Raw genomic sequence first — 12,599 nt, forward strand, 5'->3', positions numbered from 1 at the left:
CACTGAGGTCAAAATCAAATAAAAACTGAATGAACTGTGGATGCTGTATATCAGGAACAAAAACAGAAATTGCAAGAGAAGCTCAACAGGTCTGGCAGTATTTGTGAAAAGAAATCAGAGTTAATGTTTTGGGTCCAGTTCTGAGCAAGGGTCACTGGACCCAAAATGTGAATTCTGATTTCTCTTCACAGATGCTGCCACACCTTTTCAGCTTTTCCAGCAATTTCTGTCTTTGCCCCACTTCGGTCAATTGACTCCATGCAGACCAGGGAACAAAGTTAGGTCATTCTTTGAGTGAGCAGAAACAACTCATTACTTTAATCAAGCAAATCATTATGTTAGCTACAGGAATATCAATCCTGATATGCTTGTTGTTAAGTTTACTGATGTAATTCTTTCAATAACTGTCCAATTTTCCCAATCACCTTGCAAGTTAGAAATCTTTCATTATGCCCTATTGTCTTTTGAAAGAAATGTATTTCTGACACCCTTTCATATCATGCAATTGCAGATTTTTAACAACCCCCTTTGAAGAAATTCACATAGACACAACCTGGTGAGTTTCTGCAGCCCCTCCAAGGCCTGGTCATCCTCCCTCGTCACCCCTAACCTAGATCTGTGCGGGTGACTGTAAAACCTGGAGGCAGTAAACGACACCAACTCCCCTGCAGTGGAATTTCTGCCAGTTCTGCAAGAAGGTCACCTTGACTGGGCAGGTTTGAGAGAAGGTGGCCTTTCATCCCCAGTGCAGGCACTATCATCCTCCCAGCCGCTAGGGGGGGGGGGTAGTAAAGGTCGGCGCCGATGGGTAGCGGCCGCGCGGTTCCTTCCTGCCCAAGACTCGGACCCGGCTCGTTGGTGGGGGCGCAGCTATTGGCAGGATAGAGTGCCAGCCAAGGCGGAAGGCCAATTAGAGGCGGGAGATTCGACGGTTTGGGCGGGACTTCCGGCTGCGGGGGCGGGGAGTGGCCAATCAGCGGCGACGAGGTTGGAGGTGACTTTAAGGAGAAGGTGAGTGAGCGGCGCCGCCATTGAGGAGCGTGGCGGAGAGGAGGAGAGGCAGAGGAAAAAGGGGGCGGCTGGAATCTGAGACCGGGTAAAGCCGCTTTAGTAGCAGCAGCGTGGGGCCATCGCCCTGCTCGTGACCCGAGCACGCGGGGGCGGGGGGGGGTACGCGGCTTCATCTCTGGGGCCTGCTAGGCCTCGAAGCCTGGGCCTCGAGTTCGGAGTCGGGGCGAAGGTGGACCACGCCCGTTCGCCTGACCTTCCTCACCCGCACTCGCTTTACAAATAATCATCAATATTAATGATTATAACCGCAATTATGACTTTTTTTTTTGCTGACACATTTACGCATTATTTATTTTCTGGAACCCGGGTGGAGTGTTAGCTTTGACCCGGAGTTTCTCCAGGTCATTACTCCTGGTCTGTTTGCAATGGGTTTTAATCCAAGGCTGCCTTCCCCGCGGGCTCCTGTCTCTCTTTGCTGGGTCAGTCTGGATATTGACCACTAACATTGGTTCAGTGGAGTCTGTGGGTGCAAATGCTCCAAGGGTTTCTGAAGCTCCTTGTGTTGTCGCCTGGTTTTCACCGTTACAGGAATGTTCTTAAAATGACCGTGCTGGAGTTTTTCTTTTCCTTATTTTAATGCTTTCGCTGTTGTGCCTTGACCTCCAGATTGCAGGAGGGTCACTCCGCTGGACGGCACCTTGCTAAGGTACTGAAGCAATTGGGGCCCATTGTGCATGTGTCGTCGACTTCCTCGATGTTTAGTTATTTGCAAGTACCCGAGTCTCTGCCTGCAAATAGCAGATCAAGGCACTGCACTAGCTCTGTCAGTTCAAACGAGCTATACTGCAGATTAGAATTTGTAATCCTATTTGTGACTAGATTTTTTTTTCTTTCTTATAAGGTCTAATCATGATGTATGCTTGTGCTAAGTTTGTCTCCTGCCCTGCTGTGGTGAGTATTTGTACAAAGGTATCTCATTTTCTGCCCTTGAGTCTGAATTAGGACTATTTGGCATTTGGGGAAATTGTGATTGTCTTTATCTACAAAATGAGGAAAATGTACAAATGAGTCCCTCCTAGATATCTATTAGTAACCTACTATGTGACCTTTTTCTCTCCCCCCCCCCCCCCCCCCCCAACTTCTATACTGCTGCTTGCTCTGCTTAGAGATTTGATAGAACTGAACATCTGGAGGTTGTAGTCTAAAAAAAAAATTGGATAATCAGTTAACTTTTTTTCTGTACAGTATATTCAGTAGAATTGAAAAGGATGGGAGGTCTTTACAGTTGTGGACATGTACAAATTATTTCTAAAATAATGCATTTTTTGGATGTGGGGTCAGTATTGTTGAGTGATCTGCACGAAAAGATGGGCCAGCCTGATTTGCTGTGGGCTGCGATTTTTAAGTAATTCTTCTTTTCTAGGTTCGCAGCACTTCGAGGACATTCCTTCGACCAATGTCGGCCTCAGTCTTCCGACCAGAGATCAGAAATGAACAAGTAAGCTTGTTTAAAATATCCTGTGGCATTTTGTGGAAATCCACTTAATGGTGGGTTGTTATGAGTGTGCCTCCTGGCTGCAGTAAATTGGTCAAGCATACAGTCAGAGGCAGGGTAAAGATCATTGCCAAGTGTACACTGCATGTTTAATTGGGGAAGATGATGACCATCAGTTCGGTTGGGCAGCTTTGTCGCAAATTAGAAATTACATGTATTTTTGCCCACTCCTAAATTTGGGGGTGTTTTCCATCTCTTGCTGTTTTGATCCATACACATTTATACTAGAGCTGGTTGGTTAAGTTTTGTTGATCAAGGGTCTGGAATTTGAATCTAGTTCTGCAATGATCTAATTGAATGGTGAATCGGGCATGGGCTCTGGGTGGTTGTCTGCTGTATTTATTTTCTTCCTCCAGGAATTGTAATGTGCTAGACACATCCTGAATGCTCAGAGTCCTCTAACATTTTTGAGTGAAACCAGATAGTAGCGTCTGACAGGAACAGGCCACCATTTCAGTTTTGTGGGCCAGTTCTGCTATTTAGTGAGATCGTAACTGATCTGTATCCATGTGACATGTCCTGTACATTGCCAAGTAAAAGTCCATCTCCCTCTGAATTGAGTTAAAGTCCTTTCTCCGCGGAGAATGTTCATACCTCTGTCAGCTTTTGGTTCTGAATTTATATCCCCTTGCAGACAGTCCCAGCAGCAGACTAGTTTCTGTACCCAACAATTCACTTCAAAATCCTAAAAGCCTCACTCATGTCACCCTTAACTTTGTGTATGAGCTTAGTTTACTTAATCTCTACTTGTACTTTAACTATTGGAACCCTGCTAACATTCTGATTCTGTTCTGTACTCTATTACAAGGTCAGTATATCCTTTGTAAAGGAGAGCACCTAGCACTGTGTACTAATTCAAATGGAGCTGAAGGGAAGCTCAGCAAAATATTTTCATTCCATTTTAACTTTGTATTTCTACAAGGTTCTGCAATCACATTGGACTTCCACTTGTCACCATGTGAGGCTACAAGCTATCCTTATTAAATTTAGTGAATGACTACATTCTTGCAAGTATTGAATTCTGTCAACTTTCCCCATTCACACCATCAACGTTCTCTCTGATCCAATTTTACTCGGTATGTGCTTTACAGAAGGAGTTGCTAGCTCAAGAGCTGGAATCCTGAGTCTGGTCTCTACTTAAGTTTAGGGTTATCTTGCTGCAAAGTTCCTTCTGAGTTCAGCTACTAGCACACGTGATGCAAGTCTTGTTGTAACCTACAGCAAGTGATGAAATTTCAGAACAGGACTCCTTCTGAAATGAAGACCTCCTAAAGAAATTAGGTTTTGGGGTTTTTGTTTTGGAAATCCTCTAAAGGCCATCTTTATCTTCAGGCACAGCTCCTCCCTGCACCAGGAAATGCACTAGTGCAGACTGGAAGGCGGGACCTCCAGACCAGTGTCACCTCCAGGGACATCGATACTGCTGCTAAGTTCATCGGTGCTGGTGCTGCTACTGTTGGAGTGGCAGGCTCTGGTGCTGGTATTGGGACGGTATTCGGCAGCTTGATCATTGGTTATGCCAGGTAACAATCCGTATAAATCTGAGATTTTGCCTCAGTCTTGATTCACCAAATGGCATGGAGTCTTCAAGCACAGAAATAGATTGATCAGTTCGACTGAGATTTTGAGGTTCTGAAGATAATGGGAGGCTTGATTATATTGATAGAAAAGTTTTTCTGTCTGGCTAGTAGAAATGTAGATTAGAAATTAGTGGAGATGAGAATTTTACACTTGATCAGGATTTGAAACACTGCACCTGTGAAGGTGGTGGAAGCCGATTCTATCCTTCTAGAAGGAAGTTTAGCAGATACTTGTCTACAATTCTGATTCTGTATTTGCTCCAACACTGGAGCAGTGTCTGCCTCCAGATTGTACAATTTCCTCCATAGCTCAGTGGTAGCCCAAATTGATGGGATTGAACTTTAGCTGTTTGAGTCTATTGCTGCTACTAGCGTAGGTTACATCTCAAGGGCAGAGTTGGAGCAGCTAACTATATCCAGAAAATTCCATTCTAATGTTGAAACTGTGGAGGAATCATTGAATTCCTCAACATTAATCAAAGCATGAAAACAGTATCTTTTTTAATCCCATTTGGGATGTGGGTGTCACTAGCTATGCCAATGTTTATTGACCATTATTGGTCAAAGGATATTTTGAGTCAACCATGTTCCTGTGGGCCTTGTAGGCCAGAACAGGTAAAGATATCAGATTTCCTTCTCTGAAGGGCATTAGTGAACCAGGTGAGTTTTCCTGCCAATGGCAGTGGTTTAATGGTCATTATTGGACCCTTATGTCCAAATTATTGTTTATTTCAAATTTGAGCACTGGCCTCAGAACCTGGATCTCTGCAAGTGTTACTGCAACTGTACACGGCATTAGTGAGACCTCACTTGCATACAGTTTAGTCTCCTTACTTTAGGACATTTATTCATTCACAGGATATGGGTGTTGCTGTTTAGACCAGCATTTACTGCCCAGAAGGCAGTTAAGAGTTAATTCCACCATCTGCCATGAAAGGAATTGAACACAGGTCCTGAGGATGTTGCCTCAATCTTTGGCTCTGGTCTCGTGATAATACCATGTGGCTATTCGTTATCCCTACTTTAAACTAATGAATGTTGAGGCTATTTGTATGTTTACTGAATTATTTTTTGATTTTATAAAGAGTAGTTACATTCTTAAGTGTTCAGCCTCCAGTACCTACTGAATAATGGCCTTCCTTGGCCAATTATGCTCAGTTTTGAAATGTTAATATAGTTGTAGAAACTTAAATCTATTTTGAATGTTTATCTTTTACAGGAACCCTTCCCTGAAACAGCAGCTTTTCTCTTATGCGATCTTGGGATTTGCCCTGTCTGAAGCTATGGGTCTCTTCTGTCTGATGGTTGCCTTCCTGATCCTGTTTGCCATGTAAATTCCTATGGGAGAATCCGGAAGATGGCTGGGGAAGAGTAAATTATTGTAGTGTGTGGCTTTGGCCTCTGTCACCACGAAGTATTCAAATAGGATTATTTTTTCAATCCAATTGTGTAAGATCTCTTCTGATAGAGCAGGGGTCACTGAATAAAATGGTTAAACAAGTGTTTTGTCTCAGTTTAATTATTCTTTCTAATGAGTTGGCACATCTGCCCAATTGAATTTATTTATCTGCTCTGGTATTTACTACTACATTTTCCTCTTTGAATTTCAGAAATGCTTTTCTCTGTATCCAAATGTGGTCTTGATTCTAATACTTTGACCAAATTTCATCAGTACAGATACAGTGTGATCAATTCTCAACTAATTTGTAGCTCCGCAATACACCAGACAATCAAAATGCTAAAGGAAGCCATTTGGCCCCTGTGTAAGTGTTAACCAATTAGTCACACCGTCCCTGTTCTGAATAGCCCTGCAAATGATTCCATTTTTACATCCAATTCTTTCACATTTGTTCTGGGTTGAAACAAGCAGACCGTTCGGTCCAACTTGTCCATGTTGACCAGATATCCTAAATTAACTAGTCCCATTTACCAGTATTTGGCCCATATCCCTCTTAAACCCTTTTTATTCATAAGATCCATCTGGATGCCTTTTTAAATGCTGTAATTGTCAGCTTCCACCACTTCCTCTGGCAGCTCATTCCATACATGCACCACCCTCTGCATGAAAGTTGCCCCGAGCTCCCTTTTAAATCTTTTCCCCTCTCACCTTCAACCTATGCCCTCCAGTTTTGGACTCTCCTTTTTCCCCCACACACAGGGAAAGACTGATTATTCACCCTATCCATGTGCCTCATGACCTTAAACTTCTCTAAGGTCACCCCTCAGCTTCTGACACTTGGGGGTGATGACCCTGACCTATTCAGCTTCTCCCTATAGCTTAAACCCTCCAACCTTGGTAACATTCTTGTAAATCTTTTCTGAATCCCTTCGTTTAGCAACATCTTTCCTATAGCAGGTAGACCAATCTCAGCTGTCGTTTGGTGACAGGCTTGTTGAACAGACAGGAGAAAGTGAGGTCTGCAGATGCTGGAGATCAGAGCTGGAAATGTGTTGCTGGAAAAGCGCAGCAGGTCTGGCAGCATCCAGGGAACAGGAGAATCGACGTTTCGGGCATAAGCCCTTCTTCAGGAATGGGGAAAGTTTGTCCAGCAGGCTAAGATAAAAAGGTAGGGAGGAGGGACTTGGGTGAGGGGCGTCGGAAATGTGATAGGTGGAAAGAGGTCAAGGTGAGGGTGATAGGTCAGACTGGGGTGGGGGCGGCCCCACCCCAATCTGACCTATCACCCTCACCTTGACCTCTTTCCACCTATCACATTTCTGACACCCCTCGCCCAAGTCCCTCCTCCCTACCTTTTTATCTTAGCCTGCTGGACAAACTTTCCCCATTCCTGAAGAAGGGCTTATGCCCGAAACGTCGATTCTCCTGTTGTTGGAACAGTCAAGGAATGTGCCCTATGACTAACAGAAATTTATTCTCTTGATGTATGTGCTGTAAATAAATGTACCAATTTCAAGGGGTTTCCATTTCAGGATGAGTTTAGAGACTTTTTCATGGTTTGGTGAGGCTTTAGAATTCTCTACAGCTCTGGGTGCTCTGTTAGTATATTCAAGGCAGGGATTCATGACACATTCGGTTCCTAAGGGGAATAGCCTTGAAAGGAGAGTTCAGATGGAGGAAGTTAGTATGGGATGTCTGAGCCAACTCCAATTGGTTTAATCTTATGAAGGGCTAAAATAAGCAAGGTCCATTTCACCATCTGGAATCTCTTTGTAATTTATTTTTGTGCTGTGGGTATCAATGGCAGACATTTCATTGTCTTTAAGACTGTGATGAGTGAACTACAACACTTGTTGCAGTCTTTGAAGGCGTTCCAGGTTTTTGAACCTATGCTGAAGGAAATGTAACACGTCCAAATCAGGTGTGGTATGTCAGTTGATTTTGTAATAAATAATTCAGCACCATCTGAGTGCAATGCTGCATTATCTGCCATCTTTGGCACTTCAATTTATGACTACCAAAGTCTGGTGAGCATTATACTGTTAAGTCAGGTTTGTACAGTGTATAGTGTTCCTGTGTAGTTTTGTTTGAACCATCATTGTGGACCTGTAGAACACAAATGTGTCTTCCAAAAAATAATCACCCCCATTGCCCATTATTTCATCCAGACGTTGAATGGTTTATAATCCCTGTTCTACCTTTCAGTTCAATGATCCACCAAGCTGTCTGCACTTTCATTTTGGCTTCTTTAACATCCTCAGTTTGTTCCACTTCACTATTGCCAGTCATGCCTTCAGCCTTCTAGATCTGAATATTCCATTCCTAACCCCCCTCATTTCAGACTTCCTTTAAGACTCCTTAAAATCAACCTCTTTCACTAGGCTTTTTGTCACCTGCCTAGTATCTGCTTAGCTGGCGTTCTGTTCAGTTTTGTTGCTCACTGATTTGAGGTCCCTTGGGTCAATTTATTAAATGAACAATAAGTTGTATAGTTTATTAATCTAAAATTATACAAGTGTAAAATATGGGGATGGGGTTATTGTGTTGCAATAGTAATGTCCCTGAGACTTTAACAAAAATTAAGGGATATGGACCAAAGGTGGGTTAATAGAGTTAGACCACAGATCGGCCATGATCTTGTTGAATGGTGAAATGGGTTTGAGGGGCTGAATGGCTTGTTCCTGTTCCTACGTTCTGAGTCAGGAGACCTTGGATCAAGTCTCACCTGCTCCAGAGGTGTGTAATAACATCTTTGAACAGGTTGATTAGAAAAAAAAAACATTTTTTTGCTGGGTTGCATTTTGTAACCCAAACTTTGTTATTTTAGGGGAACTGGGAGGTCTGTGAGGAGTTTACCTTGCATGAAAACAATTAATATTTGCAGTTTTGAGCAGTGAAGATGCAGAGATCTGTTTTTGTCAGTGCTGGTTTCTTGAGCATCATAGTTTTGAACTGTGATAACATAAAAGCCTTCACCTAATGATCAGTCTGTCGGACATTATTCTATTGAAGTTCTATCATGATTTGTACTTTCTAATCCACTTGATATGTTAAATTATAAAACTCACTTTGTTTTGGCCTTTGGACATGACTGAAGTTGGTTATCAAATAAATAGAGCTTTGAAAATGTTTACTTCCTGTCATGAACATTGAGACTCTGAGTGAGGTATTGTGCTACACAATTAAAGACCGGCTACTCCGACAATACCATTGATTTTCCAAAGTACTAAAGTTAATCCAGAGATATGAAGACACAAAGACTTGCATTGATATGGCAACTTTCACATCTAAGTGAATCTTAAAGCTACAGCCAATTAAGTACTTTTGAAGTGTAGTTATTGTTGTGATATAGGAAATGTGCCAGTCATGTGCATCCATAGTCATTACAGATACAACAGGCTCTGCAAAAAAGCAATGTGTTAAAAATATGAGACAACCACCATTTGAAATGAGGCAGACTTTGAACAGGTCTTGCAACTTAAAACTGGACATCCATGAAGCACTGTGCACCAGAATTACAGTCAACCACAATAACCTCATGGTCTGGCCTATCCCCCCCAACTCTACCATTACCAACATGCTGGGCAGTCAACCCTAATTCAATTTTTAAAAAAGTCAGAGGACACACCAAGAGCTGCACCACAGATTTCTTGAAAAGATCTAGTAAAGCCACATCGTATAGGCCAATGGTGGACATAGCATGCAATAGACCAGGTTATGATGGTGGACGAAAAAAAACAAAATGGATTTCATCAGAGACACTCAGCTCCTGACTTAATTACAACCTTACTTCAAATGTGCACAAAAGTGCCAAATTCTGGAGGTGAGTGGCACGGTGGCTCATTGGTTAGGATTGCTGCTTCACAGCTCCAGGGACTGGGGTTTGATTCCCACCTTGGGTGACGGAGTGGCATTTGCACATTCCACACAGTGGGTTTCCTCCGGGTGCAACGGTTTCCTCCCACAATCCAAAGATGTGCAGGTCAGGTGAATTGGTGATGCTAAATTGCCCGTAGTGTTAGGTGCATCAGTCAGGGGTAAATATAGTGTAAGGGAATGGGTCTGAGTGGATTACTCTTCGAAGTGTCGGTGTGGACTTGTTGGGCCAAATGGCCTGTTTCCATACTGTAGGGAATCGAATCCAATCTAATCTATGGTGTGAGAGTGACTGTCCTTAATGTAAAAACTGCAGTTGACCAAAGTGTGGTATGAAGGAGCCCTGGAGAAACTAGTGTCAATGGAGTAGGAGTAGTCTCAGCTCAACCATCTTCAGCTGTTTCATCAATGACCTTTCCTCCATCATAAGATCAGAAGTGGGAACTTTTGCTGACGATTGCAAACCCACTACCTCTAGCACCTCATTAGACAGGGGCAGCAGATACATGGGAGCATCACCACCTGCAAGTTCCTCTTCAAGTCAACACTATCCTGATTGGAACTGTGTCTCCATTCCTTCACCATTGCTGAGTCAAAATCTTGGAGCACCCTCCATTAAAGCGTGAACCTGTGCTCCCGAAGACTGCAGTGGTTCAAAAAACAGCAATTCACCTATACCTCGCTGAGGACACTGAATGAATGCCAGCCTAGCCAGCGATGCCCACATCCCAAAAACATTTTTTTTAAAAATCTGGTTAGCTGTTTCAGTGGGACAACATTCCTCCCCTCTTTGAAATATGACATGGGGTCACCAAAAAATAAACAGAAAATACTGGGATAGTAGAAATCTGAAACACTGGAAGTATTGGAGAAACGGAGCAGGTCTGGCAGTATCTCTGGAGGGAGAAACAGAATTAACGTTCCGGGTCCGAAGACTCTTATCGAATTTGAAACATTAACCATGGGATCTTTAGTCCTTGCAATGGCTGGTAATTCCTCAGTTTAGTATCATATTTTCTAGCAAGGTAGTGCTTCCTCAATAAAAATTCTAATGTCAACAGAGATAATGTGCTTGAGTCTTTGGAGTGTGACTTAAATCCAGAAACCTACAATTCAGATGATTCCTGCCTGTGACGTTTGGCAGCGAATGCACATAATTGCATAATTGCAGCTATGAATTGATGTCTGATTCCACACACTCCCAAATACGTGACATTCGTTGCCTAAAACCAAATTATCTAATTTATCACAGCAAAATTCTGCCAAGGCTGGAGAATCTGATTTATTGTGATTGTTGGTTTGTCGGCTGAGTTTCGTCACCCTGCTAGGTAACACCATCAGTGCCCCTTCCGATGAAGCGTTGTTCTACTACTTCGTTCATTCTTTATCTGACCCAATCTGTTATGGTGGGTTGTGTCATGCTCCGCAATGGCTCGTATATGGACCGTAGGACATCAGAGCAGAAATTAGGCCATTCTGCCTATCAAGTCTGCTGCACAGTTCAATCATGGCTGATAAGTTTCTCAACCCCATTCTCCTGCTTTCTCCCTGGAACTCTTGATCCCTTTGATACTCAAGCACCTATCTATCTCAGTCTTAAACATACTCAGTGACCTGGCTTCTACAGCCTTTTGTGGCAATGAATTCCATAGATTCACCACCCTCTAGCTGAAGAAGTTCCTCCTTATCTCTGTTCTAAATTCCCTTTACTCTCAGGCTGTGCCCTCAGGTCCTAGTCCAATCTATGAATGGAAACATCTTCCCAACACCCACTCTGACCAGGCTATTCAGTACTTTGTATGTTTCAATTAGATTCCCCCTCATCTTTCTAAACCTCATTGAGTATAGATCCAGAGTCCTCAGACATTCCTCATATGTTAAGCTTTTCATTCCTGGGACCATTCTCGTGAACCTTCTCTGAACATGCTCCAGGGTCAATACATCCTTCCTGAGATATGGGGCCCAAAACTGCAGACAATACTCCAAATGTGGTCTAAACAGAGCCTTATATAGTCAAAAAGTATAATAATCAGGAATGATTCCTAATGAAGGGTTTATGCTCGAAACATCAATTCTCCTGCTCCTCGGATGCTGCCTGACCTGTTGTGCTTTTCCAGCACCACACTTTTTGACTCTGATTTCCAGCATCTGCAGTCCTCATTTTCTCCTCAGAGCCTTATATAGCCTCAGAAATACATCATGGTTTCTATATTCAATAAAATATAGGATCCATTTCTACATGTCAGTTGATAACTTTCCAGGTTGAGAACCAGGCCTCATGTGTGTCTTTGGTTAGCTTGTCCCAAGATGGTTATGTTATCCCAGTCAAACTGATGGCCCTCCTTGTCTGAGTGTATAGGGACAAGCTAACTAAAGATACACATGAGAGTTCCGAGAAGCCTGTTTCTCAACCCGGAATGCCATCAACAGACATGTAGAAGTGGATCCTATATTCAAGCCACTGAAGAGCAGGACCAGAAATGACACAACCCACCATAACTGACCGGGTCAGATAAAGAATAAGAGAAGTATTACAACAATGCATCATTGGAAGGCGCATTGATAATGTTACCCAGGAGGGTGACGAAATGTCTGCATACAAACCAACCAACTTGGTGGGCAAACCAACCTGAGCTACAAATTTTCTCAAAAACCTTAAATCTGATTTATTATACATTTAATTTCTGTTCCTTGGACGGGCTGGTGCAATGAATGACTTGTTATAGGTGGCAGGCTTTACAGACAGCATGGAATATTGGGCAGGAGCAGAATTGAACGAAATCTGGAACCTTGGCCATTTTCATTACAGTACCATAGAATAGCCGATTGGTGGCGCATCTTGGATTCCTCCCTGAGGGCGGCCGTGTTTGTGGCGTGATGCTATCATTAGATGGCGCTGTTGGCGGCGTGTGATTCCCGGAGTTACCGGCAGGCGGCGCTGTTGGCGGGGGTTTCCACGCGTGCGCAGTGCGGGCCGGAGTCGGGGGAATATGGCGGAAGCTCCGGTGGAGGAGAGCGTGAGCCCAATCCTGTTACCAGGCACCGGCTCGGTAGCAACCGGCCTCCTGAGCCAACTTCAAGCAACATCCTGGGACCCGACACTCAGCACGGACTGGGATAGCGAGAAGCCCTCACAGCCCTGTCTGCTCCGCATCAAAAGGTAAAAACCACCCTGAGA

The 12,599-nt window shown here is 43.4% G+C and overlaps 2 protein-coding genes across 5 annotated transcripts in view; both read left to right on the forward strand.

Annotated features, from left to right (window-relative positions):
* Positions 1–509: 509 nt before the first annotated feature.
* Positions 510–5,647, forward strand: atp5mc1 (ATP synthase membrane subunit c locus 1). 4 transcript variants are annotated; one of them, XM_043674793.1, is made up of 5 exons: positions 510–556; positions 1,913–1,962; positions 2,435–2,509; positions 3,899–4,089; positions 5,366–5,647. In XM_043674793.1, exons 2-5 carry the CDS (start codon positions 1,921–1,923, stop codon positions 5,478–5,480), a joined length of 423 nt encoding a protein of 140 aa, XP_043530728.1. In that variant the 5' UTR covers positions 510–556; positions 1,913–1,920; the 3' UTR covers positions 5,481–5,647. The 4 variants fall into 4 exon arrangements, with proteins under 4 accessions (XP_043530728.1, XP_043530726.1, XP_043530725.1 ...); XM_043674791.1 differs by lacking the exon at positions 510–556 and adding an exon at positions 955–1,011; XM_043674790.1 differs by lacking the exon at positions 510–556 and adding an exon at positions 1,005–1,096.
* Positions 5,648–12,365: 6,718 nt separating this feature from the next.
* Positions 12,366–12,599, forward strand: part of ube2z (ubiquitin-conjugating enzyme E2Z) — a 37,778-nt gene continuing 37,544 nt past the window's right edge. Inside the window, exon 1 of the mRNA XM_043674794.1 lies at positions 12,366–12,581. Within this exon, the coding sequence (XP_043530729.1) occupies positions 12,412–12,581 (170 nt within the window). The 5' untranslated portion in view covers positions 12,366–12,411. The remainder of the gene's footprint in view (positions 12,582–12,599) is intronic.

Source organism: Chiloscyllium plagiosum, chromosome 33 (assembly GCF_004010195.1).
Source record: "Chiloscyllium plagiosum isolate BGI_BamShark_2017 chromosome 33, ASM401019v2, whole genome shotgun sequence".
NCBI classification, from domain to species: domain Eukaryota; kingdom Metazoa; phylum Chordata; class Chondrichthyes; order Orectolobiformes; family Hemiscylliidae; genus Chiloscyllium; species Chiloscyllium plagiosum.

Excerpts from the sequence above, each read along its gene's own strand:
- atp5mc1 (XM_043674793.1), top strand. The coding sequence starts at position 1,921 with ATGATGTATGCTTGTGCTAAGTTTGTCTCCTGCCCTGCTGTG. Across the intron at positions 2,510-3,898 it reads CAGAGATCAGAAATGAACAA|GCACAGCTCCTCCCTGCACC; the intron begins GTAAGCTTGTTT and ends CTTTATCTTCAG. Across the intron at positions 4,090-5,365 it reads TTGATCATTGGTTATGCCAG|GAACCCTTCCCTGAAACAGC; the intron begins GTAACAATCCGT and ends TATCTTTTACAG.